Source organism: Bicyclus anynana, chromosome 18, assembly GCF_947172395.1.
Source record: "Bicyclus anynana chromosome 18, ilBicAnyn1.1, whole genome shotgun sequence".
Classification (NCBI taxonomy): Eukaryota; Metazoa; Arthropoda; class Insecta; order Lepidoptera; family Nymphalidae; genus Bicyclus; species Bicyclus anynana.
The window spans coordinates 13,757,139-13,784,746 of NC_069100.1; the positions used below are offsets into that span (position 1 = coordinate 13,757,139).

At 38.3% G+C, this 27,608-nt stretch overlaps 3 protein-coding genes across 5 annotated transcripts in view; 1 reads left to right on the forward strand and 2 right to left on the reverse strand.

The window, feature by feature from the left end:
* The window catches only part of LOC112045933 (cyclin-T), a 41,520-nt gene extending 39,811 nt beyond the window's left edge, over positions 1–1,709 (reverse strand). Inside the window, exons 1-3 of one of the 2 annotated variants that reach the window (XM_052887016.1) lie at positions 1,689–1,709; positions 1,455–1,551; positions 1,042–1,376 (exon numbers count right to left, since the gene is read on the reverse strand). In XM_052887016.1, coding sequence (XP_052742976.1) covers positions 1,042–1,190 — 149 coding nt within the window. In that variant the 5' untranslated portion in view covers positions 1,191–1,376; positions 1,455–1,551; positions 1,689–1,709. Of the gene's footprint in view, positions 1–1,041; positions 1,377–1,454; positions 1,552–1,688 lie in introns of those variants that run through there. The other variant, XM_024082330.2, reaches the window with a different exon arrangement.
* Positions 1,427–14,305, forward strand: LOC112045934 (KAT8 regulatory NSL complex subunit 2). The gene is made up of 11 exons (XM_052887017.1): positions 1,427–1,566; positions 2,513–2,691; positions 3,037–3,233; positions 3,977–4,090; positions 5,326–5,426; positions 6,020–6,188; positions 6,928–7,091; positions 8,121–8,266; positions 9,919–10,056; positions 11,802–11,933; positions 12,573–14,305. The coding sequence occupies exons 2-11, from the start codon at positions 2,536–2,538 to the stop codon at positions 12,699–12,701; spliced, it is 1,446 nt and encodes a 481-aa protein (XP_052742977.1). The 5' UTR covers positions 1,427–1,566; positions 2,513–2,535; the 3' UTR covers positions 12,702–14,305.
* A 409-nt stretch (positions 14,306–14,714) lies between these two features.
* The window catches only part of LOC112045935 (transcription factor CP2-like protein 1), a 52,271-nt gene continuing 39,377 nt past the window's right edge, over positions 14,715–27,608 (reverse strand). For both annotated transcript variants that reach the window (XM_052887018.1, XM_052887019.1), the window contains exons 13-19: positions 22,716–22,780; positions 21,772–21,817; positions 21,319–21,409; positions 20,237–20,352; positions 19,174–19,248; positions 18,327–18,459; positions 14,715–17,637 (exon numbers count right to left, since the gene is read on the reverse strand). In XM_052887018.1, the coding sequence (XP_052742978.1) occupies positions 17,491–17,637; positions 18,327–18,459; positions 19,174–19,248; positions 20,237–20,352; positions 21,319–21,409; positions 21,772–21,817; positions 22,716–22,780 (673 nt within the window). In that variant the 3' untranslated portion in view covers positions 14,715–17,490. The remainder of the gene's footprint in view (positions 17,638–18,326; positions 18,460–19,173; positions 19,249–20,236; positions 20,353–21,318; positions 21,410–21,771; positions 21,818–22,715; positions 22,781–27,608) is intronic.

Genomic DNA, 27,608 nt, shown 5'->3' on the forward strand with positions numbered 1-27,608 from the left:
CTTATTGCTCTTTTGATGTTTAATTCCTAGTCAATTCTCATTTCATCTTCAGTCACATAAAGGCCAGCAGTACATTCAAAGAGAATGAGTTTTAGAGAGAATGAAAATGAAAAAATGTTTATTAATTAATTAAAGTAATAAATTACAAGTTGCAAGGGCCCCTGTACTAGGTGGAAACCGATCGGTATTGCTTGCTAGGTACCCCGCTCATCTGCCAAGACAATTATTAGTTAACAAATTTGTGCGTGTGTGGATGTGTTTGTATATAATGTGTGTGCGTGTGTGTGTGTGTGATTGTGTATGACGGAGATAATCATTTGTTTTCAAAGTTTTTCCTATACATTGTTTCATAACAAAATTTCAAGAATCGAAAAGGTTATCTATCGCTATCTCTTGTTTTGTATTGCAGATAGTGTGCGAGTGATGTATTTACTTCAGTGCTTGTAGGAAACTCGTGTACGGCCACAATAACTGTACATACATGACTCACAGCGTCTGTTCAACTGTTATTTATCAAACAATTGTGTGGAAAACCACTACTGCGAATGTTTTTGTGTCATTTACCTGGTAGTGACGTTTGCGCGCCTTTTGCCGCGCAAATCGTTCGTATCGTATTTAAATTTAGAACCAGACAGGTCGATCCTACGTCATCGCGCAGGCGTCCTACACAGCTGTCAAAGTGCGATGACCCTAAAAAATAGCACAATCCATGCGACCATAACCTATATACAACATTATGTATGATTATTACGCTCGAGAACAATATGCAGAGTGAACGCTTACCTTTAGAAATCGAGACTACTCACGGGATTTCCCAGGCGACCGAGCGAAAGTGACTTGACTGACGCCGTCGAAATCACCATGTTTCGTCATACGTTTCTTCTCGAAACTTGACCACAACACTTTAGCACTGCACATGAACTATGATTATACCTTGTAAACACTATTTTTCATAAATAAAACCACTGTAAATACTTTAGATGCACGTTTCAGCCACATGACTCGACAAAAACATTGAACTTCGTGAATTGAAAAGGATACACTTGAAGCCGCTGGCCCATATCCTGGATGAGATTGGCGGCCTGCTGCCGGTAGGCTAGCTCTTTATCTGCATCTAGACAGCATTTTCTGCTCGGCGAGTTCTGTAGTTGCTCTTTTGTAAAATACCATTTTTCTTGTCCACCAGCCATTGAATGAATGTGCCAATGACTGCCCACGGAAAAGCACGACAGAGAGCTGTGCTCCGTCTATGTGCGTGAGTGGGAAAGGGACGGCGCTATGACAGCGAGAAACGGATGCGAACCACGTTAACATTTGACTAAATTACAATTTGTTGATTATCATAGCGAATTTACAACACCTAAACTATTCACAAACTGAAAATTAAAATGAAAATGAAGTTTTTTACTACTATCACTTAAATCAAATGTATACTATGTAAAAAATTTCGTCACTTTTTGTATAGCTTCGTGTACATAGTCAAACTGGCTCGGTCGCCATTGTAGAATTTTGGTGGTTTCACAGTGAGGACTCCGGCGACAGAATGAAGATCTGCAATAAATCCAGGTACATTTCACTTCATCATTACGTTTAATTTTGTTAATTAGATGTTGCTCTACATTTTGTTTATATTTTCAAATGTATTCATTTACTTTTCATGGTAAAAAATCGACTTTAATTATACGAACCTAAAGGCTCTGTCACGCGGTGCAAATGGCCGACCCACCACTGTTTACAATACACTTTATTATTTATTTCTTGGTAAATCGGTTTAACCTCAATTAAACCCTAACTAACTATCCATAAATATTTAATTATTTTTTTATTATCTTTCTGATGCTCCTAATTACCAAGTAATTTGTACAAGATAATTAGTAAATAAACAAGAATTGATTTGACAATGTTTTGTTAATGAATTTTTCGCGGGCCTCATTGTTTTGCTTTTGCGTACATTTGGCGTACGTGGATTTCCATTTTCCACTTTCTAAATGAAGGCACCTTGCCATCGCGACCTAAATTAAGTTACATAATATGAAAAAATAATTTTATCCTTTATTAAGTATTTATAATGGAATTCCATAAGCAAATAGACATGTTCCCAATTATGGATGAATTTAAAAAAAAATCAATTTGGATCGCAATTGCAGTGTGTTTATTTTTTAATATCATCTATTTAGAGTAAATTAATATTTTATTATAAATTTAATTAGGTATAATATTTTTTTACTACAATAATTTATATTAAATAAATTTTCCTTATGGAATTAGTCTGGTAGAGTTTTGGTTTTCGTTGAGTACTTTCTATTTAATCATATTTGTACATTTTGTCTATATTAAAGAATGAAAAGAGGACTTTCTTTAGTATATATTATTATGCATGTCATCTGAATCATAATACATCTATCAGAATCAACTTTATTGCATAGGTAAAAGTTCAAAAGGGCTAGAAGCTAAATCAGTAAGTTATTAAAAAAAAATAGCGAATTACATAAAATACCTTCATTGATTTCAGTGAATAAATCTCCCGAGCAAACCATGTCGCAGCCGCGCAAAATCATCCACCTGCCCAAGGTGAGGATGCTGAGCCGCGGTGGCCGGCCCTCGCCCATCCGCATCACCAACATCAAGTCCATCAAGCCGCCCGACCCTGAGCTGGTGAAGAAACAGGAGGAGGAACGGCTGAGAGCGCAGGTACTACTAAAATAATTTATCTAATAACTGATCCAACATCATAGTTAGCCGTCTGATTGCATGAGAACAACAGAACAAAAAAAAAACTGATACAAGAGACGTCGTGTTATCTCAGACTAGTTACATAAGGACCTGTACCGCACCCAAATTCATGAACAAAGGACATGCCCCAATTTTGGAGGTTTTATTCCGAGTGACAACTAAGCATCGGCTTTTCAAGATTTTTTTTGTTTCATAGGGTTTATTATAATACTATTATTTGCAGAAAACATTGTGTGAAGTTATATGTCTCTCGCTCTCTTTTTCTAATAATATAATAATGTTATCTCTTTCTCTTTTTAACAGTTGCAAAAAGAGATTGTGTCCCGCTCGCGCACGTGCGCTAACAAGGCGTACGAATGCTTGCTGCCAGTGGTGAGCGGGCGGGTGTACTGCGCGCGGCACATCCTCAACGACCCCACGGCGCCGTACAAGCAGTGCGCGCACGTGACGTCATCAGGCACGCGCTGCAGTGACCCCGCGCCTGTCGACAAGGAGCCTGGGTACGTTGTGAGTTAAAGCAACTGCAGCAGATTCCACCACATATTCGTAGCTGCTGACGCAGACTCCGTCACACACGTCTGTATTCTGTCTGTGGTGAATGGCGACGCATCCTCAAAGACCCCACTGCGCTGCGTACAAGCAGTGCGCGCACTTGACGTTAACAGGCACGCGCTGCAGTTAGTTTTTTCTCGGTTGTCTCCCTAGACGGGATGCCCTGATCATGGGGATGATAACTAGGTTTGAATATATTGAATTTTATGATACATTCGGGTAAATTAGGTCAATGTTAACTGATTTATACATAAAAAGCAAAGATTGTCCAGATATTTGCAAAATAAATAAGATTATAAAATTTCAAAATCTATTGATTTTTTGGTTATCGTAATTAGATGAACATTCATACAGTTCCTTACATTAAATGTGACATTTTTCAATAAATGAACTATAAACATAAACGCACAAATAACAAAGATATTAGTAATTTTCGTCACTAAATCGTGCCATTTTGTATGGAGCGTTTTTCAGGGATCCGCAGCAGCGCCGCAAATCTGACCCTTTAAATCCCTGTAGCTCCGAAAGTAATGATCGCAGATACCCTGTTACTTTTACAAAATTGCTTTGCTATAAGTATACTCTTAATTTATATACAATTTAAAAAACTGTCATCATCCCTATTGCTTAAATAGCTTATAGGCTAACTAGTACTGGTCATATGGTTATTTTGAATGTGTATTGTTGACAGGTTATGCTTCGAGCACGCGCGCGCGTCGCTGCAGGCCCGACAGCGCAGCGCCGCGCCGCCGCCGCCCGTCACCACCACCGAGACGCTGCTCAACCAGCTGCAGCACTACGTGCGGTGAGTACAGGGGCGTGCAATAGGTCAGGGTATGCATTAGTAAGATAATGTAAGCAAACTGGGAAAATGTGTATTACCAAATCATTTGTTAGGGTATTCATTTAACAAACTATATTCGGCTCACTGCTGAGTTCCCGGAGTCTCCTCCCAGAATGAGAGGGGTTAGGCTAATAGTCCACCACACTGGTATAATTAAGAAAATTCTCATACATATACAGGTTTCCTTACAATGTTTTTCATTCACCGTTTGAGACACGTGATATTTAATTTCTTAAGTACACAAATCTTATTATCTAAATGCGAAAGGTTAATTCATCATTTGCTTGACGGACAAAGATGAAATTTGGCAGAGAGGTAGTTTATAGTTAGTAGTCGTCCGCTGAGGACGGATTATACGATAGGGCCGGATTAAAGAGGTCTAAGGGCGAACAAAGTCGCGAGGAAAACGAGCTTGGATTATACTAAACTAGAAGTTTTCGACGGTTTTTTACGTCATTAAACTACACAAAAAGGTATTTTTATGGAACTCTTTGACGATTACAACTATAAAACACCGATACTATAGAGACAGTTTTTGCAATCGCATTAGATCGTAGATCATACACTTTTATAGAAAGGTAACGTCTAGCGAGACAGGTCCTTATGTAATTAATCTGAGTTAACAACCCATATTGGGCTCACTGTTGAGCACAAGTCAGCCCAGCATGAGTGGGGTTAGGCCAATAGGCAATGGGCGGGGCACATAGTTCGAAGATCAAAATAAAAATCAAAATCAAAAATCATTTATTTCAAGTAGGCTCAGCACTTTTGACACGTCAGTTGACTATTAGTAAAGATTCTACCAAGCAAGAAACTCAACAGTTGTTCTTTTAAAAAAATCACACAATAACATTATAATTACAATTGATGACAACATTACAATTTCTTATAGCTTTACTTCCTGTGTGAAGGTGGAAGCTGATCCAACGGCCTCCAAGCAACTTCGATCCGATGGACGTTGGGGTCCCAAAGTGCTGGAATGGCAACCTCGCACTACAAAGCGCAATGTTGGTCGACCCCCTACCAGTTGGATTGACGTCATCAAATGTCGCAGGGATTCGCTGGATGCAGGCGGCTCGGTATCGTGATATTTGGAAGTCCCTACAAAAGGCCTATGTCCTGCAGTGATGTCCTGCAGTGGACGTCCTTCGGCTGATATGATGACGATGATGATGAATGTCCTATCTATGTTTCAGGCCGGAGCGCACGCGCACAACGTCGTGCGCGTCGTCAGTGTCGGTGGTCAGCGACCCGGCGGAACAGGACCAGGTGGTCACCCACGCCGTCGACCCCTTCAGTGAGTACCATACCGCCACTGCTTTTGCGTACTAACTACCTATATCATCATAACAACAAATATTCAGCTCATTGTTGAGCTCGAGTCTCCTCTCAGAACGAGAACGGTTAGGTTAATAGTCTACCACCCGAGGCGGATTGGCAGAACTTACAAAAGAAGAGATTAAAAATTTTCTCAGGCAGATCCAGGTTTCCTATCGAAGTTATTCCTTCACCGTTATATTTAACGCTCAGTGGATTTGACCTCTGCCTCCGATTCTGGAGGGTGTGGGTTCCAATCCGGTCCGGGGCATGCACCTCCAACTTTTCAGTTGTGTGCATTTAAAGAAATTAAATATCACGTGTCTTAAACGGTAAAGGAAAACATCGTGAGGAAATCTGCATACCAGAGAATTTTCTTAATTCTCTACGTGTGTGAAGTCTGCCAATCCGCATTGGGCCCGCGTGGTGGACTAATGGCCTAACCCCTCTCATTCTCAGAGTAAACTCGAGCTCAGCAGTGAGCCGAATATGGGTTGATGATGATGATGATTGAACGATGATGAAGGTAAGGAAGGTAACATTTTTTGTAAATAAAATAATTGTATTTTTCAGAGGAGATAGACGCGACATCGGTGAACGCGACATTCTCTGCGACGACGATGGAGTACGCCAGCGCGAGCGACAGCGACTGCGACAGTGTGACGCTCGACTCCGGCGGCGACTGTCGCTGGCACGACCACGACGACACGGAGGACGCGCCGTGCGAGTCGCAGCCATTGTGGTCAGTTGTGGTGTAATAACCACGGATTTGTCTTAAACTAGACGCCGCTTGTTCATTCAATAGTGTGATTAATTAAAATTAAACCTCAATAAGAACGAGCTCATCTGTCGTCATTCCAGCAACTGTACCGGGAGGTCGAAGCTTCTCTATAATTAAATAGGGATGATGACAGTTTTTAAAATTTTATATAAATTTAGAGTACGCTAATAGTAAAGCAATTTTGTAAAAGTAACAGGGTATCTGCGATCATTACTTTCAGAGCTACAGGGATTTAAAGGGTCAGATTTGCGGCGCTGCCGCGGATCCCTGAAAAACCGCCCCATACAACATGGTACGAACTTATGACGTCGTAGACAATTAATGATCGTTAGATTTGTATGGGCGTTTAAACAAAATTACTAATATTTTTGTTATTTCTGCGTTTATGTTTATAGTTCATATATTAAAAAATGTCACATTTAATGTAAGGAAGCTAAAACTGTATGAATTTTCATTTAATTACGATAAAATATTTTTAGTAGATTTTGAAATTTTATAATCTTATTTATTTTGCAAATATCCAGTCAATCTTTGCTTTTTATGTATAAATTAGTTAACATTGACCTTATTTACCCGAATGTATCATAAAAATCAATATATTCAAACCTAGTCATCATCCCCATTGAATATGCAATTTCGAAAAGGGTACATGTCTGAAAATTTAAAATGTTCTGGAATTTAAAAAAAAAATTGCCTCCAGGCACGCGGGCGTGTTCACGGCGGAGGAGGCGGTGGGTGAGGCGCGGGGCGTGCTGCGCGCGCTGCAGGCGGCCTACGTGCGCCAGATGGGCCGCCTGCGCGCGCTGCTCGCCGCCGCGCGCCTGCAGTACGTGCGCGCGCTGCGGGCAGAGAAGGAGCAGTACTGTTCGTGTCACCTTCATTATGTTTTTTTTTTTACTATTGCAGCATTTACACAAATACAATCTAAAATTAAAAAAAAAAACACAAACACAAGACTCTGCACCATCAAATGACACGGCATGCACATATTTCCGTAATATTAAAATAAATTGACGATTACATTAAATCAGTTTACATAAGAAAAAAAATACATTTTACAGTAACAAGAAAAGGAAACATTTTACAACTACTATTTGAATATACTATATAATACAAAAAATAAAATGGAATTGGTAAAAACAAAAAGAAAAATTAGTTTAGCAAATCTAGCAAAACTAACCTGCGATATGTCCTTGGTGAGTCTATGTGGATATCTATAGACCGACTAAGTGCTTTATATAATTTATAAGTTAGCCCTTGACTAGAATCTCACCTGTGATGTGATGATGCAATCTAAGACATTATAGCCTCAATAGCTTAACGGTAAGAACGGTTGGACTCGTCACTGACGGGTGGTGGTTCGATCCCCGTCCCGTTGGTCTATTGTCGTACCCACTCCTAGCACATTATTTCCCGACTAGCTGGAGGGGAATGGGAATATTGGTCATATTTAAAAAAATATATGGCAAGTATTCTTTTAAAAAAAGAAAAAAAAACAATTTATTACATTAATTTTCCTTTTAAGACACAGACAGACAGTAAGTTATTGGGAATTATTAACCACAACCCCGCGGTGATGAGTCCGACCGCTCTTACCGGTGAGCTATTGAGGCTGTAAAAATACTCTATCTTTTTAACTTTTTAAATTTTATAACTTTTCTTTACTTCTTGTGAACAGTTTTTAAAATATTAAAAAAATTAAGACGCCATTTTTCTTAAATAATGTTGAAAAAATTGCTGACGCGACGGTTCGTGTCGTACTGACTCGAGAATGTAATTTTTTTTTAAATTTCGTATCTAGAGCGGGTACGACACCGTCGTGTTCCTTACACTCCATCTGTATATTATTGATTAATCTGTGATTCTAAATACAAATACTACAAATGATTGCAGGCAGCATAAACTCGCAGGCGCGCAGCGGGCCGCTGACCGTGCGCGAGCGCCGCCAGCTGCGCAAGCTGCGCGCGTACGCCGGCTACCACCGCAAGCACGGCGTCGACGCGGTGCTTGCCAGGAAGCTGCACCACAAGCGCGCCAGGGTGAGCTGCTATGTATAGAAATAACATTTAGAGTGTCTATCCAATATTAGAATCATCCCTAAAGTCTGTAAATCACTTGAATTATTATCTAGTCTAGACTGCCCAAGTCACCTAAGTTCAGATAAGCAATTTCAGATAGTATTAAACACCGGAGTTATTTGCAAATTCAGACAGCACAAAACACCTGATTTATTATCAAGTCCAGATAGTATAAAAAAACCTTAGTTATCATCAAGTCCAGATAGTATAAAACGCCCAGTTATAAGCAAATCCAGACAGCATAAAAGACCGAAGTTATCATCAAGTCCAGATAGTAAAATCACCTTAGAAGTTATTTTCAAGTACGGATAGTAAAAACATCTTAGTTATTAGCAAAATCAGACAGCATAACATACCCAAGTTATCATCAAGTCCAGATAGTAAAAACACCTTAGTTATTTTCAAATTCAGACAGCATAAAACACCTGAGTTATTATCAAGTCCAGATAGTATAAAACATGATTAGGAAGTCCAGACAGTATAAAACATCTGAGTTATTGGATGATATAGAGTTTTTAGATATAGAGTGAGTCCAAACGGTATAAAACACTTAAGTTATTATTAAGTCTAGATAGTATAAAAATTGATTAGCAAGTCCAGACAGTATACAACATCTGAATTATTATTAAGTCCACATAGTATAAAACATCTTAATGATTATCAAGTCCAAACAGTATAAAACACTCGAGTCAAGTCCAGATAAAAAAAGCACCTGAGTTATTAGCAAGTTTAGACAGCATAAAACACCTAAGTTATGCATATCCAGATAGTATAAAACATGATTACCAAGTCCAGGTAGTATATAACACCTGAATTATTATTAGGTCCACAGGTAGTAGAAAACAACCGAATTCATCAAATCAAGTCCATGTAATATAAAACACCCGACTTATTAGCAAGTCGATGTACATAATATAAAACACCTGAGTTATTAGCAAGTCCAGATAGTACAAAATATCTTAATAATGGGGATGATGACTAGGTTTGAATATATTGATTTTTATGATACATTCGGGTAAATAGGGCCAATGTAAACTAATTTTTGAATAAAAAGCAAAGATTGTCTGGATATTTGTAAAATAAATGAGATTATAAAATTTCAAAATCTATTAAAAATCTTTTATCGTAATTAGATGAAAATTCATACAGTTTTGACATTTTTTAATATATGAACTGTAAACATAAACGCACAAATAACAAAGATATTAGTAATTTTGATGGAACGCACATACAAATCTAATGATCATTACATTACCTACGACGTCATTAGTTCGTGCGATTTTGTATGGGGCGTTTTTCAGGGATCCGCGGCAGCGCCGCAAATCTGACCCTTTAAATCCCTGTAGCTCCGAAAGTAATGATCGCAGATACCCTGTTACTTTTACAAAATTGTTTTACTATTAGCATACTCTTAATTTATATACAATTTAAAAAACTGTCATCATCCCTATTATTAAGTCCAAACAGTATAAAACACCTGAGTTATTAGCAAGTCCAAATAGTATAAAACACCTGAGTCCATACAAACTAACTAAATTAAATATCCATGTTTCCAGGTCTGGGTTTTTTAAAAAAAAAATGGATTTTTTTTGACATGACTGTAACACTGGCAGGTGAACGACACGTCGCAGCGGCACGCGCTGGTGCACCAGGGCCGCTGCACGTTCGTGGAGGGCGGCGTGCGCTGCGCCGCGCACACGCTGCCGGCCACCAAGCACTGCATGAAGCACATACTGCACGACAGGCAACAGGTGCTTGTTTATGTGTTCATTGCTCAGACCAATTATAGAAGGACCTGTATCGCACTCATAGTCACGAACAAAATTGTCTGTCATTTTCTGAGGAAAATGAGCTTAGATTTGGTATATATCTGATACTAAACTAGAATTTTTTTGCCCGTTTTTTACAATTGTGTAAATTGTGCAATTACACAAAAAGGTATTTTTACGGAGCTCTTTAACCGACGAACACGATTACAACTATTTAACATCGATTCTATAGAGACAGTTTTTATAATCGCATTAGATCGTTGATCATATACTTTGACAGAAAAGTAACGTCTAGCGAGGCAGGTCCTATACAATAATTGGTCTGAGGTTTATTGATATGTCTCGAACGAAAGAGTTCGTTCGCCCACATTAGGTTTGGCCATCTACATCTACATTCACATTCCATATTTATTTCATATTTATAATGCTGTAAAACACGCATGCGTAGATAAATTGTTTTGCCCATTCATTACACGATAGTCAGTTCACCATTCCACACTGCATCATCTATTTGATAGTCCTTTTATTTTATATTCTTTTATTATTTATAATTCAATGAAATAATAAATCAATCAAATTTGGACAAAACCAAACTGTGCATCATCAATTTTTATATTCTGATTAAAATTGGAATTCATCTCTTCAATATTTTTCCAACAATAGTTCCTAATGAAACTGGTCTGTAGTTTTTGAGGATAGAGACCATTCAGTGAAATAATAAATCAATATACAACATCGCCTTATAATATTATACCAACCTACAAAATCTCCATGGCGATAGAATTCCAATTTTAATCAGAATATAAAGATTGATGATGCACAGTTTGGTTTTCGTCCCGGTCTCTACAGATTCAGCGATTTTTAGCCTCAAATCAAACGGATGTTTTTTAGATTTTAGTCCGGCTTTTGACTTAGTTAACTATCATTTACTATGGCAAAACTTATTGGGTACATACCAAAAAAAAAAAAACAGTAGATTTGTTGAGATACTGGTACGAGAACAAAATGAATGTTGTGGAATAGGGCGACGCTATCTCTAATGATTTTAGATTAGAATTTGGCGTGCTTCAAGGTGGGCTGACCTCTCCGGACCTTTTTATTCTTTATGTCAATAACCTGATAGAGGAACTCAGAACTGTAAGTAGGCTGTCATATAGGAACACCGTGTGTAAATAACTTAAGCTGTCAAGTATCAAGGTAGCAGTTCTAAGTGGATGACAGACACAGGGTAACCCTATGTGTGTGACTATAGCGCCCTCGTTTATTTTCTACTCTTTTGTGTCGCATTATAGATAGCAGCTCGCTACGCACTATTACAATTTTCATAACGCATTAACCAAGCTTTTTTTTAAAATAACAAGTTAACACTTGACTACAATCTCACCTGATGGTAAGTGATGATGTAATCTAAGATGGAAGCGAGCTAACTTGTTAGAAGGTGGATGAAAATCCACACTCCTTCCAGTTTCTATACGACATCGTACCGGGACGCTCGACATAAATATCTCATAAATCGCTTGGCGGTACGTCTTTGCCAGTAGGGTGTAACTAGCCACGGCCGAAGCCTCCCACCAACCAGACCTGGACCAATTAAGAAAACCTCAGTCGACCCAGCCGGGGATCGAAATGTCATGTAAATCCACCGCGCATACCACTGCGCCACGGAGGCCGTCAAAATTGCTCATGTAATGATGATGGTGATAATAAAAGACTGTACTGATCGGCAGGTGCTGTTCGGCGCGTGCGGCGACGTGCGCGGCAGCGCGGCGTGTCGCGAACCCGTCGCGCGCCTGCCGCTGGCCTCCGCCGCCTGCAGATACCACACCGGCCCGCCGCCCTACACCACCTTCACCCTTAAGGTACGCAGCCATACTGTAGTCAGGCGTTATCAACTGAGTCGTGTGTCGTAGATCGTTGTTGTAGTCAGTCAACATCATAATTTCCAATCATGTAAGAAGTTTGTTATTCTCATCATGACAACCTATATTTGGCTCACTGTTGAGCGCGAGTCTCCGCTCAGAATGATAGGGGCTAGGCCAATAGTCCACCACGCTAGCCAAATGCGGATTGGCAGACTTCGCACACGCAGAGAATTGAGAAAATTCTCTGGTATGCAGGTTTCCTCACGATGTTTTGCTTCACCGTTTGAGACACGTGATATTTAATTTCTTAAAATGCACATAACTGCAAAGTTAACAGTGCATGCCCCGGACTGGATTCGAACCTACGCCCTTCGAATCGATGGCAGAGGTCGTCGTCCACTGGACTATCACGCTCGATCGTCTTTGTTAGTTGGACATGCCCCGGGTACAGAGTTTTTAAAATTAAAAATTAAAGAAGTTCCATGTATTTTTTTTTATTCCGTGGTCACACACTTAAAATATTTGCTAACACTAACAGTTCTAAAAAACATATTCCATATTGCTTTAGCTTTAAATTTTTTAATTATTTCTCTGACTTCTTTACATTGTTCATGATACATCTTATCTCCTCTGCAGAAGGAGGACACTGGCAGCGACTCGGAGTCCCACTCCAGTTCCGACCTGTCCCACACCGAGGCGCAGTCCCCCGAGCTGAGGACGGAGCCCGAGCTGGACCCGATCGCTGACGTCATGCCTGATCCTTGACACATGGACTTTGATGACCTGGGCTATGATGACTTGTGGGCAGTCTAGTGTGGGACAGACCCTGAGGACTTTGCAGGGTTATTATGTAACTCGGTGTATAACTAAAATAACAGCCGTTCTTGAGGAATACTGTTTACCAACAAACAAATTAAAAATGAGGGTACAAATCACTAGTCATTTCACAACTAATAATAATTATAATTAACATGTTATAACATTAATGAAAATAAATTTGATTAATAAGCTTAGAACAATTTGATATGGTTAATAAATTTTGAATAAACAAAACATACATAATTTAAAATAAATAAGTTATGAAACGACATGCATTTTTCTACCTTCATTTTCAATTTCTTTGTTGGTAAACAGTATTCATCGAGAAAGGCTGTAGTTTTGCGATTATCTAACATAGTTATTTCAACGATGTGATTTTGACTTCGCCATTTTACATCAAGTGGTGCGATCATTTAACATGAATATTTTAACGAAATAGCGTTAATATGGTGTTTTGTTAAAATAATGTTACTATTTACAACTATCACTACAATTTGTGAGAATTTATTGAACTCCCCTCGTATGAAATTTCATTGATATAATCGCCCAAAACTTTATTTGATTGGTTCACCGAGATACATAATAGATCCACTGCTTAATGACGACTTCTGGGCGGTCTAGTGGGGGAGGGACTGTGAGGACTTGGTCTATGACGACTTCTGGGCCTTCTGACCTAGTGGACACAGTGAAGTGACGTCACAGTGATGCGTTTGTTAACTATGACCAAAGTGACAAAAGTGATGCGTTGGGTCAATCGTACCCGATAAGTGATATTAAAGTTAGTGCAGCAGAGGGTAGATGTTTATTTTGTATAAATGTAGTTTGTGTCTGTTGGGATAGAAGTAGGGAGTAATATCTCATACTAGCTGACACCGCGCGGTTTCACCTGCGTGGTTCCTGTTCCCGTAAGAATACGGGGATAATATATAGCCTTCCTCGATAGATGGGCTATCTATCACTGAAAGAATTTTTCAAATCAGAACAGTAGTTCTTGAGATTAACGTGTTCAATCAAACAAACAAACTCTTCAGCCTTAAATTAGTATAGACGGGAAGAAAGTCGAACTGTTCAGTTGAATATATCTATACCTAAATATTCCACGGATTCACCATGTGGGTGCCGGATCCACCTGATAAAATAAATAATCTGTTATAAATTAATGGATAAGGGTTTTCTGAAGTAAAACTTCTTTGTACAGGCTTGACTCGAGGGGTTAGGGGATAAGTTTGTAAATACGTTACAAATATTGTAATCAGTTGTGAAACAGTGTTTGTTGTTTTAAATTATAGATGTCTTGAAACAATCAATTTACACTTCAGTCGTGTAGTCGTTTTTTTTTGTAGGTAGAAGTAGCCACTTTAATTTTTGAAATTGGATCAAATGGTACTCTTTACTTAATAAAACTTTCACTATAGGTTGGGTTGACGTGATTGTATAGAGTCAAAACCTTAATTTAAGGCTTCGTTTGTAATTAACTTTCAACAATGTTATAATTAATCAATCTTACAAAAATATGTAAGAATGGTCTTAAATAAATTAATGTTCATCTATTTGTGGTTTTTTTGCAATTTGTTTATCTTCTTTTAGAATCTGACAATACAAGCGTTGTGGGTACATTAGCAGGGTCAGGTATATTTATGAGATATCATCATTCTCAACCCATATTCGGCTCACTGCTGAGCACGAGTCTCCTCTCAGAATGAGAGTGGTTATGCCAATAGTCCACCACACTGGCCCAATGCGGATTGGCAGACTTCACACATGGAGAATTAAGAAAATTCTCATGTATGCAGGTTTCCTCGTGATGTTTTTCCTACACCGTTTCGAGAAATGTAAAGTTGGGGGTGCATGCCCTGGACCGGGTCAAACCTACGCCCTGCGGAATCGTAGCCAGAGTACATCACTACAACCATACTACAACGCAACGTTTTGGGTGGGAGATACAAATAAAAACAAGAATAACTTTCGATTCATTTATTCGACTACCATGATACAACTAAAGCAACATTAAACTACATAATTAAAAACTCTTGTAAAATAAACTAACGCTTTACTCCATAATGCAACATGCATAGGCACTTGTAAGGCACCCAACATTTTTGGTACAGTTATTAATTTTGAGTCCTTCGTAGTGGCTTGAACTTTTTGTTCCAAGCCACTACGAAAGGACTCAAAATTCGCGCCACTAAATGTTTGTGTTTGTCTTACATATCGCTCTTTTCCGTACCATTTCGTCGAAAAAGACAGCGATATTTTAATGTCACGAAATATCGACACATGCTAGATTTGGAGATCACGCATGACGCAGCTTTCAAAGTACAAAGAGGGTAGATTGTTTAATTGGCACAAAAAAACTAGGCTGATTAGCCTACCTGATTGTAACTTAGGCTGGATCTCTACAATGTCTATGGTAACTATGCTTCTCTATACTCAAAAACATTTTTTGCCTTTTCCCATGATCGCGAGACTGGGAAAACTTCAACTTAACTTAGTGTGTAGCTGCCTTTATAAAAAAAATACATTCAATTACATACTATAGAAAATAAAATGAACAAAAATATTTTGATCCAATTCATATAGCGCAACATGTAAATTAATTACTATTTGTCTATATAAAAACACATCGTCATTATTGGTCATGTTTTCCATGCCATAGACTGTGAGTATATTGTTTTGAAGTGGCCATTAACTCTTGGATTACAATAATAATATAATTATTATATGATTTAAAAGATAACTGACTGAATGATTGACTGTGGTATGTTTTTACTACAAATATGAAAATATGTAATAAATTTTATGCAATCTTTAGTTTTATGCATTTGTATTGGTCCCTACATTATAAAGGCAATTATATTGATATCTTAATTAGTTAATAATAAAAATCTCTTCAATAATAAAATAATAATCACAACTTATCTTTTAAAATATTTCACTTTAATTTTTAATAATAAGTATTTTAATGTAACATTAAAAAAGGAAATTAAACTTTGTTTACTAATTCATTAATTACTGACAACTAAAAATGAAATAACTACAAACTACTAAAATATTAATAATAGTTACTATTTATGACAATGAGATGACTGTTGGTTTTAGTAATTACAATTAATAACATTCAATGTTTTATATAACAATAACACATTTATATAATAAGGCAATAGTGAACCGCAGTGGCGTGCACAACGTATCTAACAAGGGTAAGCATATTTTACCAATGTCCTTGAGTCGTTAGGATATGTATTGCAAATTTTGCATCTTATAAAATGCACGACACTGCCTGAATAGATTATAACATTAAAGTAACCTATGGTTCTAGTAGATTTTATTCTTTAACACGTTTATTGCAACACCACGCGACGTCGCGTGTAGCGGTCTTTTACATTGTGGCAGGTAACGCGACATCGCGTGGTGGTAGCCCTGCCAATCTATAGTATAGAACATCCGCCATATACGTAATTCCAAGATTTTGGCTTAGCAATGGACGTGTTAAACTTGTAAATTGCCAATCATATCTCCTTAATTAGTGTGATATAAAAATAATGTCAATCCGTTTTGGCCCCATTTCATTTTCATGAAGATTTGATGATATTTAATGACAGATAAATATAACATGCTAGAATTAAATCTAGGACCAAATCACGATTTCAATCCAAACTCTATTAATGTTTCGCTTTAAAATAGGTTTTTCAATAAAAGTAACTTGCATTAGTTTTACCTTGCCATCAATGTGCCAGTGTACTAAAAAACCATATGACACGATGTTTTTTGGTGTTTCTTCCTGCCTCAGCACGTAATTACAATATCATTAACCATTGTTAAACTGGTTAACTTAGTTAAGTTAGTTTATTGTGTTCCGACGCGCATTTCTACCATATTAATGACAATTAACTCTGTTAACTGAGCATTACCACGCACGTTTCCTATATCCAACGCACACATACATCACGTTAATGACGGTTAAATCCGCTAACTAAATGTTAGCATTCATATTTCTTAGGTCTGACGCACATCTATATCTGACATTAATGGCAGTTAACCCTGGTTGCCATGGTTACACGTGTTGTCCGAGTGTTAGTTTCAGTTGTGTGTGAGCCAATGTCAGTTGCCAGTGGGACTGAGTAGCAAAGTGTCATCTTCAATCCTCTCCGTTGTCCGGAGTTGTCCGGCAGGTGGCGCACCAGCCCGACGGGTTAACCATGGTTTAAAGTTGTGTTGACACATCGTCCTCATTTTTGCCATTTTAATGACGGTTAACTTAGTCAACTTAGTTAATTAAACGTTGCTTTTCATGTTTCTGGAGACCGACGCGCATGTCGTCCATATTAATGACAGTTAACTCTCTTAACTACGTTAACTGAGCATTATCAAGTACGTTTCCTATATCCAACGCACACATCTACTAAGTTAATGACGGTTAACTCAGTCAACTTAGTTAACTAAACGTTGATATTCATGTTTTTGGAGTGCGACGCGCTTGTAGACCGTATTAATTACGGTTAACTCTGTTAACTAATTTAACTGAGCGTTACCATGAACGTTTCCTATATACGCTCACATCAACCCTGTTAATGATGGTTAACTCGATTAACTCCGCTAACTAAACGTCGCGACTCGAATTTCTCATGCCTGGTGCACATATCTGACATATTAATGGCAGTTAACCCTGGTTGCCATGGTTACACATGTTTTTTCACAAGTCCGAGTATTAGTCTCAGTTGTATGTGAGCCAATGTCAGTTGCCGGTGGGACTGAGCAGCAAGGTGTCATCTTCAATCCTCTCCAGCCGGTAGGTGGAGTTGTCCGGCAGGTGGCGCACCAGCTCGTCGGTCAGGCGCACTGGCGCACCGTGCGGGCCGGACACCACTACCGTGTCGCATTCCTGGAACAAATTCATCTGTGAGATGACGTCATTGGATTATAACATGTCAGTAGTGTACGAAGCTTATGTGTTGTTGGGCTTAAAATACTTGTGGAATCACAAAACAAAGAGTAGCTCGAACATACAGACAGTCAACTCATTCTTTCAAAACTTTTGTTCAAATCACAGACAATCGATTTTTACTCCCTTATTATAATATATTCTTCTTAAAATAACATTTAAATTGCTACATATTGCACGACTATATGCCCTTTTCAGAACGGACAAGGTTTTATAAATACCGTGTAAGTTCGCACATAAGAAAATACTATACTTTTGCTGTAACTGGTTTATTTATATGAATATGAATTTAGCGCGCGAACATACCGTATACGTTCAAACTAACTTGGGCAAACAACAACTATTAAGCTACTGAAACGCGGGGCACACGTACACTGTGAGGCGGAGCACACGTACAGTGAGGCGGGGCACACGTACAGTGAGGCGGGGCACACGTACAGTGAGGCGGAGCACACGTACAGTGAGGCGGGGCACACGTACAGTGAGGCGGGGCACACGTACAGTGAGGCGGAGCACACGTACAGTGAGGCGGGGCACACGTACAATGAGGCGGGGCACACGTACAGTGAGGCGGAGCACACGTACACAGTGAGGCGAGACACACGTACAGTGAGGCGGGGCACACGTACCTTGGCGGCGGGCGGCAGCAGCGTGCGCAGCTTGTGCAGCAGCTCGGCGGCGCGGCACGCGTGTAGGTACAGCGCGCTGTACACGGCGCAGCCCGCGGGGCACACGTACACTGTGAGGCGCGGCTCGATGCGTCTGCAATTGATATGTGTGTTGTAGTCTAATTGAGCAGATGAGTCCTCGTCTGCGCAGTACAGAGATTCGAACATAAACAAGCGCGCCAACAACACTAGGCAGAGAGAACAACACGAACGGAGGAGGGGAGTGTTGATCGATTGTCAAGGAATTCCTTAACCCTACATCCTGCAGTCACAAGTCCGGGACTCTGCTCGAAGTTTTTCTCTCTACCACGCGATGCACGGTGAATCCATGGAATGCTAAGATATTAGTCTCTGGTAGACACAAACTTTGCTTCACTACTTGCAACTTTGATGGCTTAACATTAGATTGTTTTTGGTATTTGCCCTCGTCAAAGGACTCGATCGGAACACGAAGCACCTCACTACACTACAACTATTACAACAAATGTGTCACTGACAAAGTGAATTATGTTATTTTGTGTCTATAACAAATTAATGAAGAATTAGCCTGCCGTTCGCTTCTCTTTGATGTAGCCTTTTACATTGTATCACACAGTTGAAGACAATCATCTATAGGTGATTGTCCAGCAGGTCTTGTGTCAACAACATAATATGTCGTTGACACAAGGCCTGCTTGGCTTGGCAGACAATAGCAGCAAAATTCAAAATATCGCTCTCTTTCGTCCCATAGTAACAAAATAGCGTTTTTTTTTTATTTCACTGTTTTTAGATTTACATCATTACACATTATGAATTAGTCCAAACTCACTTGGCATGCAGTGCGTTGAAGAGACGGATCCCATCCGCCAGACCACATATCTGAATTATGTCGTCCCGGGACAATCTGTTGGCAAAATTAACACTTATAGAAATGGTCACTGTCAGATTAGTTACTCATAACATACGAGTAAATGAGGGACATTTAATAAAAAGTTTCGAATCACATATTATTACTCCTAGACTTGAGCCCTGAGTTGAGTAGTTAAATATTAAGCTTTTCTATTTGTCAAGATATTCTCAGTGAAATTCTCAACCCATGTAGTGACTGTTAAGGAACTATTTTACCCCCAATCCGCTAACCAGCATTGGAGCAACATGGTCATGGTGACTGCCTCCATGGCGCACTGGTTTTACCTACAGAGATCCTGGGTTTGATACCCAGCTGGACAAATTGAGGTTTTCTTAGTTGGTACAAGTCTGGCTGGCGGAAGGCAAAGACGTACCTCCAATCGATTTAGCGTTCCGGTACGATATCATGTAGATACCAAAAGGGGTGTAGATTTCATCCTACACCTAACAGGTTAGCCCGCTTCCATCTTAGACTTTATCATCACTTACCATCAGGTGAGATGTATTAAAAAAAAGGGGTCGAGGATAAGCTCCCATCTCCTACCATATACGGGGGAGTAAAAATAGTATGCTATTTATGATATCCTACTAATATTAAAAACGCGAAAGTTTGGATGTATGTTTGTTACTCTGTAACGCCGCTACTACTAAAGCGATTTGGCTGAAATTAGGAATGGAAATAGATTTTACTCTGGATTAACACATAGGCTACTTTTTATCCCAAAAAAAAATCCATGGTTTCCCGAGATTTGCGATAACTGATGATTTTAATGATATGAGTCTTTGTTGTTTGTTACTCTTTCACGCCTCGACTACTGAACCGAATTAGCTGAAATTTGGTATTGAGATATATTATAGCATGGATTAACACATAGGCTACTTTTTATCCCGGAAAACTCCATGGTTCCCGAGGGGTTTGTTAAAAGCTAAATTCCACGCGGACGAAGTCGCGGGCGTCTGCTAGTTGAAAATAAATAAGTCACCTCAGCAAGTCAGCGCCCGAGAAGTTGGTGAAGGTGGGCACGTGCTGCATGAACCGGTGCCGCGTCAGCCACGCCTGCGTCTCCGAGGCGGTCGCCTCCTTGGACAGACCACAGTTCTGGGGACAAATTAGCTTAAGGTCATTTTTAATATTGTTAAGGGGTTTCTTGTATTGGACTAATTAAAGAAAAAGAAGAAAGAAAGAAGAAAAATGGGTTTTATTTCGAAATTATGCCACACATCACAATATCTCCAGTACACCACATTACACCACATTGCCACACATCACAGGGCAATACAGTGTGATGTGTGGCATAACCCAGTAAATGGGACCAGCTCAGCATGATGCTACGTGACCGTTTGAATTAATGTTGGGGCGGCTTACAGACAGTGAAACTAGCACAGTGTATATACATGTAATATAGAACAAGTTAGGCTGGTCATGAACAGAGAATTTGCCATTAGTTTTGGCAGCAAAAACAAATGGGAAGTTTGACAGTAATGTCAAAATGTGGCAATGTAGCTTTTATTGTACCAATTATGATGCAATTTTTTTTTTGTTTCAAAGCTGATGAAGATCTTGTAAGCCAATCTGAAGATACCGGCGGCGAATTTCTGACACAAATAAAATTCATCTAGATAAAGCTAAAGTTACGAGTAGGTTTGCCAAAATGTTTAATTTTAACATTTTAATCAGAGTAAATATCATACAGAGTGAGTCTTTATACACCACAAGCAGCGTGGTGAAGCCGCTGAAAGCCCATTAAAAAAAAAAACCAACATCTCCTTGACATCCGCATATACAAATTTTTTTCATAATTTGTATTTCAAAATTTAACACTGACGACAATTAAGTAAATTAATATAATAATCAATAATTACCAATAAAAAAATACTCAATCTTATTTCTTTAGTTTTTGTGAACACTTTTTAAAATATTTAAACCTAAGATGCCATTCAATAATATTGAAAGTTACTGATGCGAATATGTATTCGTTTTTCAATTTTGTATTTGGTGAGGCTGAGCTTTTGAGGTGGCGCTCCATCTGCCTATTATTGATTAATTTGTGATTTCAACACAAACCTTGTCCGGATCCTCGGCTGCTTGTGGCAGGTCGGGCAAGATGGCGCCGGGCGAGTGGCACGGCGGACTGTTCACCTTCACGTCGCCGCCGCTGCAGAGCAAACCACTTCAATTAGATATTATAACCTTACCCTCGTTATCAAGCCATATTTTGACTAGGGAACACTCGCGGCTTCGCGTGAAATTTAGTTTCACATATCCCGCAGCAACCATGAATCGTCCAGGATATAAAAAAGTAATGTATATTGCTCAGTTACCATATCTCTTATAACTCTTCTATCTTCCAGTGAGTCTCATTAAAATCAGTTTAGTCGTTCCAGAAATTAGCCTAGACAAACAGACATAAATTTTGACTTTTATTTTTCATGTCTTCAATAGAGAGAGGATTTGTAAATATAGTTTCACTCATGCGAATTCGGGGCTAGTAATAAATAGAAACAATATAACACTTACTCCTGACAGTATAGTGGTTTCATCTGGCTGTTTGAAGTGTGTATGGCTGAAATAGAAAACATTGATATTAATACTAGCTTTGCTATAAAATTTATATTTAGTAAAACCGCGAAAAACCGAAAAATCGATATGTCACACCTCACATACCTAGAGTCCAAAATTCAAAATTAAAAAAAAAATCATTCGTTTATTTCAAGTAGGCTCAGTTTACAAGCACTTTTGACACGTCAGTTGACTATTTGTAAAGATTCTACCACCGGTTCGGAAGGCAGATTATTCTGAGAAACTCAACAAAACAGTCCCAACAAAGAGTCTTCTGTCAAGCTGTGAGACATTCAGCATTCCTCTCTTCCAAAAAATTCTCAGCCCATAAGGAAATTGGTAAGCCATCTAAATATGACTTTTTTTTATTTACAAGTCAACTACCAACCCTATCTTACTAATTCAATTTCTGTTTATTCTTTACATTTTAACCCTCAACTACAATCTCACCTGATGGTAAGTGATGATGCAATCCAAGATGGAAGCGGGCTAAGTTGTTAGGAGGAGGATAAATATCCACACCACTTTCGATTTATATAACACTGTACTGAAACCCTAAATCCCTTGGGTTAAAAAATCCATTAATCAAAATAAAAGTAAATCCATTAATCAAAATGTTAACTTTGTTAATTAATGATTAGCAGATTAAAAAGTTAATGCCCAGCTATGTAACTAGCCATGGCCAAAGCCCACCAGCCAGACCTGGACTAATTAAGAAAACCACAATCGAACCCAGGACCTCTGTCTTGTAAATCCACTGCACCATATAGGCAGTTCAAAAATTGGGGCAGTGTGGTGGCTATATGGTCTGTTTTCCTTGGTAGTGTGATGGCTCTATGGTTAATTTTACTTTAAAATGTGGGCTATTAAAATAAAATAGGCTTACGATGTGTAGTACTCACCAGGTGGCTGCAGCACAGGCTTGTTGACCAGTATGGGGCTGGGTATGCTGGCCTTTGGGCTGACACTGCAACAAACATGAACAAACTTACTTTTCTAGTTCACTTCCAAAAAGTTGCTGTTTGGTACAATGGGGATGAGGACTAGGTGTGAATATATTGATTTTTATAGTACATTCGGGTAAATAACGGCCGCATGGCGTAGTGGGTAGTGACCCTGCTTTCTGCATCCTCGGCCGTGGGTTCGATTCCCACAACTGGAAAATATTTGTGTGATGAGCATGGCTGTTTTCCAGTGTCTGTGTGTATTTATACATTATATAAGTATTTATATGTAGTATATAATTGTATTTTAATATTGTAATATCAACTATCTTAGCACCCATAACACAAGCTACTCTGTATGCTTACTTTGGGGCTAGATAGTGATGTGTATTGTTTAAGTATATTTATTTTATTATTTATTTAATAAGGTCACTGTTAACTAATTTATACATAAAAAGCAAAGATTGACTGGATATTTGCAAAATAAATAAGAATAAAAAATTTCTAAATCTATTTAAAATCTTTAATCGTAATTAGATGGAAATTCATTGTTTTCGCTTTCTTACATTAAATGCCTATTAATAGGCAACAAAAAAGTTTACAGTTCATCAATGAAGTTACATGGCATAAACAAAAACTCATTTCATATGAATTTATGTTATATCCTGTGGTTACGAGTAGGAGTAGTTATCAATGCTTGCTTAGATAAATAAAATTGATGTTTTGTCAGTGATTTCCAAATAATTGTTCTGAACCGAAGTTCAGAAAGCAAGTTTTTAAGGTTTTAAGTTTTTAAAAGGTAGTCTTTACAAATAGTCAAACCTGTTGTTCCAAACAAATTTGGAATTTTAAAATCATTCAATCAATATTTGGTTGTTTTATTCACAATTTCTATTCTTCGTATAGTATACCTGCAATTAGTTTCACCCATATAGTTTCAGTTGGAATATAGGGATAAAATAAAGCTTGTGTTACTCACTGACAATATAGCTTACTATTGGTGAAAGAATTTTTCAAATCAATCCACAAGTTTCAGAGTGTATTCAATGGAAACAAACAATCAAATCTTTCATGTTAATAATCTTTATAGAGGACTAGTATGTTCAACTACCTAGAAGCATTAAATTGGATTGCAAACATGAAATATTGGAGGAATCAGCTAAAGTGAATGATTATACAGTACGGGGTCATGTTGTTGGCATTGCAAGTGGCTTAAGTAGATGCTGCATCAATATGGCCTCAATTTGTACTGTTTCATCACTATTCTACTGCTTAAAATTGATGAGGTTCCAGGTATGAGGACCCGGTGAATTTTGTATTAATTGTCAAGTTATAGCTTATTGGAATTTCTCCTGACCATGTTTTTTTTCTTGTACGGCCAATCAGAGATCAATCCTACGCCTAAAAACAAATGTATTGCAAGTGTTTTTGTAGTGTGGTCAATCTTCTTTAGTAGTCAGGAGAACAGGTTTTTTTTTTAACATGCAATCAGTCTGACACTGCAATGACCAACCCGCCCGCCTAGCATGCTCATCATTATGGGCAATTCTTCCTATGCGAGAAGCGCCAACACACAAAGGCCCCAGTTCCCAGGTGCCCTGCTATTCCCAGCTAAGAAGGTAGTGGGAATGGCTGGATGAGGAAGGCGGAGGATTGTGTGTGGTGGAATTCTTTCGGAAAGGCCTATGTACAACAGTGGACAGATACATGCTGATGATAATGATTTTTTAGCCTTATTTTTATTTGTTAAGCCTCAGTCATTTTCAGAATAGAACCCTTTCAATTATAACAATGGTTTTCAGTCAAAAGTCCATTTTCAAATTGAAATTCTCATTTCATTCATTCTTGGGATAACAAGACAAAAATCACAAATTGTTAAAATAAGCCAAATTTCGGCACAGCATCTTCATGTAAAATTGGATGTTCAAAACTTGTTCTTAACAGATTCAGCTTTAGACAGATGTGAAATTTACTGTTAAAACCATGTTCATATTTTTCATAGTAAATGTGCCTTATCATTATTGTACAATTTTATTACAAAAATATAACAGAGTATCATTGAATTTTGGTAGTTTGCTTTCTAAAAACTATCAAAATATTTTAAAAATTCAACTTTAATTAAAAACCTACTAAAACTTCATTTAACTAAATGGCAAACATTTTACGCTAAGATAAAGTGAAAATATTTACGCCAATCTAGACCGGCCCGGTCTCACGATCACGTTCGCGGCGCGCAACCTTCTTGCAAGTTCTCTGTATGTCTCCGGCTCGGCGTCTATCTCCACCTCCGTCTTGAGGAGAGAGAATCTCATACGCCAGCCGTTCGTCTCCAAACCGTGCACCAGGCGCGCCCGTATCACCACGCCTCGCCCGATCTGCCTTGCCTTAAGTCTCTGCTCGAAAACGAGCATAATCCTCGTCAGCTATAGTCCTGTCGCGTTAAATTGAAGAATAGGAATGCCCCAGAGACTACGCGGTGTGCCGCCCTTTCCGCAACCACCATAGCTGGTCCACAAGCTCTTTCCACAACCATTTGGTAACTCAACGTATGTAACAAACGACGAATTTGTGATAGTTTACTTGTCCAACATTATTTGCCACTAAACGATGATATAATTATATTCTTTATTGTGTTCTTATCACTCTATAACGGTTTTCAAAGCACTTTTGTTATCAGTTACAACACAAATCCCGAAATAGAAAATTGGTGCAGTTGTAAATAAATAAATAAAATGGCAGACCGCAAAACAACAATCAACATGGACGGATGGAGGAACACAAACGACTGAGCGTTATGGCCTCTGATTGGTCGCGAGTGAAGCGTGGCTAGTCGATTGGATCATAACCGGTTCGCAGCGGTTTGCGGAGGCCGCGGCCGGCTCGCGTTGGCGCATCGGGCGACGTCACGATGAAATAGTGACGCGCGGCATGTTACGTTTTTATCGATTCGATTTACGTCTTTTTAATTTATTTTTATGTACGATTTATATTTTCACTCGTTAACGCAAACGCAGTAGAAGTGAATTGTTTTGTTGAAACTGATGTGTTTTAAACTGGAAGCGCTTCTTACCGCTGTTTAATTTTATTCAGGTTAGGTGTATCGGCAACGAACCGGATACAATAACGACTGCATGCGTGCAGTTTCGCCCAATTGAGTGTCAATGTATTGCAAACTGACGTTATCCAGTTTTTGCTATTAGATAACTTTAAATGCTTGCTTCCAGTCGCCAAGCTCTAAAAATTGCGATAGTAATTTTCAGTCATCATGATTCACGAGTCATGACCTTAGTCAATGTGGCGACGCGATCGTTTCTTTAGCATGAATACAATCATAACAGCCGCGCAAGTGTTAAATAAAAAAACATTCTATACTAACCTACGTACTTGAAGTAAATGTTGTGCATTTGATAAGTATGGCTGTTTCTAGTACTATCTTCTTGTACTATTATAATATTAATATTATCAGTTATAGTATCTATGGATTATGTGCATCAAGTACCTACTTGTATTAATGACGTAGATGAAGATGCTTTCAATTTTATTGCGCTACTTTTTCCTATACTTTACACCGACACTCCTGGCAACCGCAGTGATGTTTAAAATAGTAATACTAATACGGTGTCTATTCCAAACATCATCAATGTTGAATGTGTTATTTATACTCAACTCGTTAGTAGGCCAACTTAAAATAAGCGCAGTGTAATGTGAATTAGTAGAATATTGTCAAGAAATTTCTACTTACTCATAGTAATATTTTGCCGTGACGTACTCGAATAACTCTTACCCTCAATAGGTACACAATTTTCGTAAATAACATTATCAAAATTAAGGCTAGCTTTGTAAATTGTAAAAAATGGAAAATTTCTAGTTTTTATGTATCCTTTAGAGGAAGTAGTACTACTGCCATTAATTATGACACGATTCTGTGTTTCGGTTAAAGCTGGTATGGAGAGTATGGTTAAGTGTGCCAGTTATAGACGATGTAGGCATTAATTTGTAATAATAAAACATTGGTCAAGTGGTATACTTATGGGGTTCTGGGTCTTTATTTCTTTGGGTTCGAGTCTTGAATCGAGGAATGAAATATTAAATATTTATTACTTTACTTGTCAGTGGCCAATCGAAGTTTTGAGCTTGGTGGTGTTACAACTGTGTGCTTTAGAGAACACTTTATGCCAATATCTCGGCCAATAAAATGTTTTATTACACTAAATAAATAAATTGTAAATAACATCTGATAGTGATTCTTACCGAATACCGTGTAAAATTATCATTCTAAGCCCGCAAAAGTCTTATTTAAGCAGCGTAAAATAGGCTGATATGGGAGACAGGTTTAAAATATAAGACAATTATTTTATCCAGAAATCATACAACGTAATCAATGGCCATCAAAGTGGCAGTGTTGTACTTTGTAAACCATAAAGATTCGCATTATATCGGCAAGTAGATATCTCATCTAAGTCGGAAAAGATTTCAAGACGATAACAGAAATAACTTCAGGGTCAGTAATTTATTTATAGTGCGCGCATTACAACAATGTTTTCCAATGCGTAGTTTTTTGAGGTCAATAAGACCGGCCACATCCATACATATTATAAAACCCTTCGCCATGTCTGTCTGGTTGTTCGCAATGAACTCTATACTACTGAATGGATTTTCATGCGCGGTTTCAGCGGTGGATACAAAAAAGAACTGCATAAATACGTATGCTAATATTAGTAGGATGCAGTTATGTCAAGAATATTTAAGGACACCATTAAATATATAAAATATTTATTATACTAATTAGTTTGCCGAATGAGGACACGACTTTTTGCACATTTCTTTCTTGAAGTAAATATACAACATAGC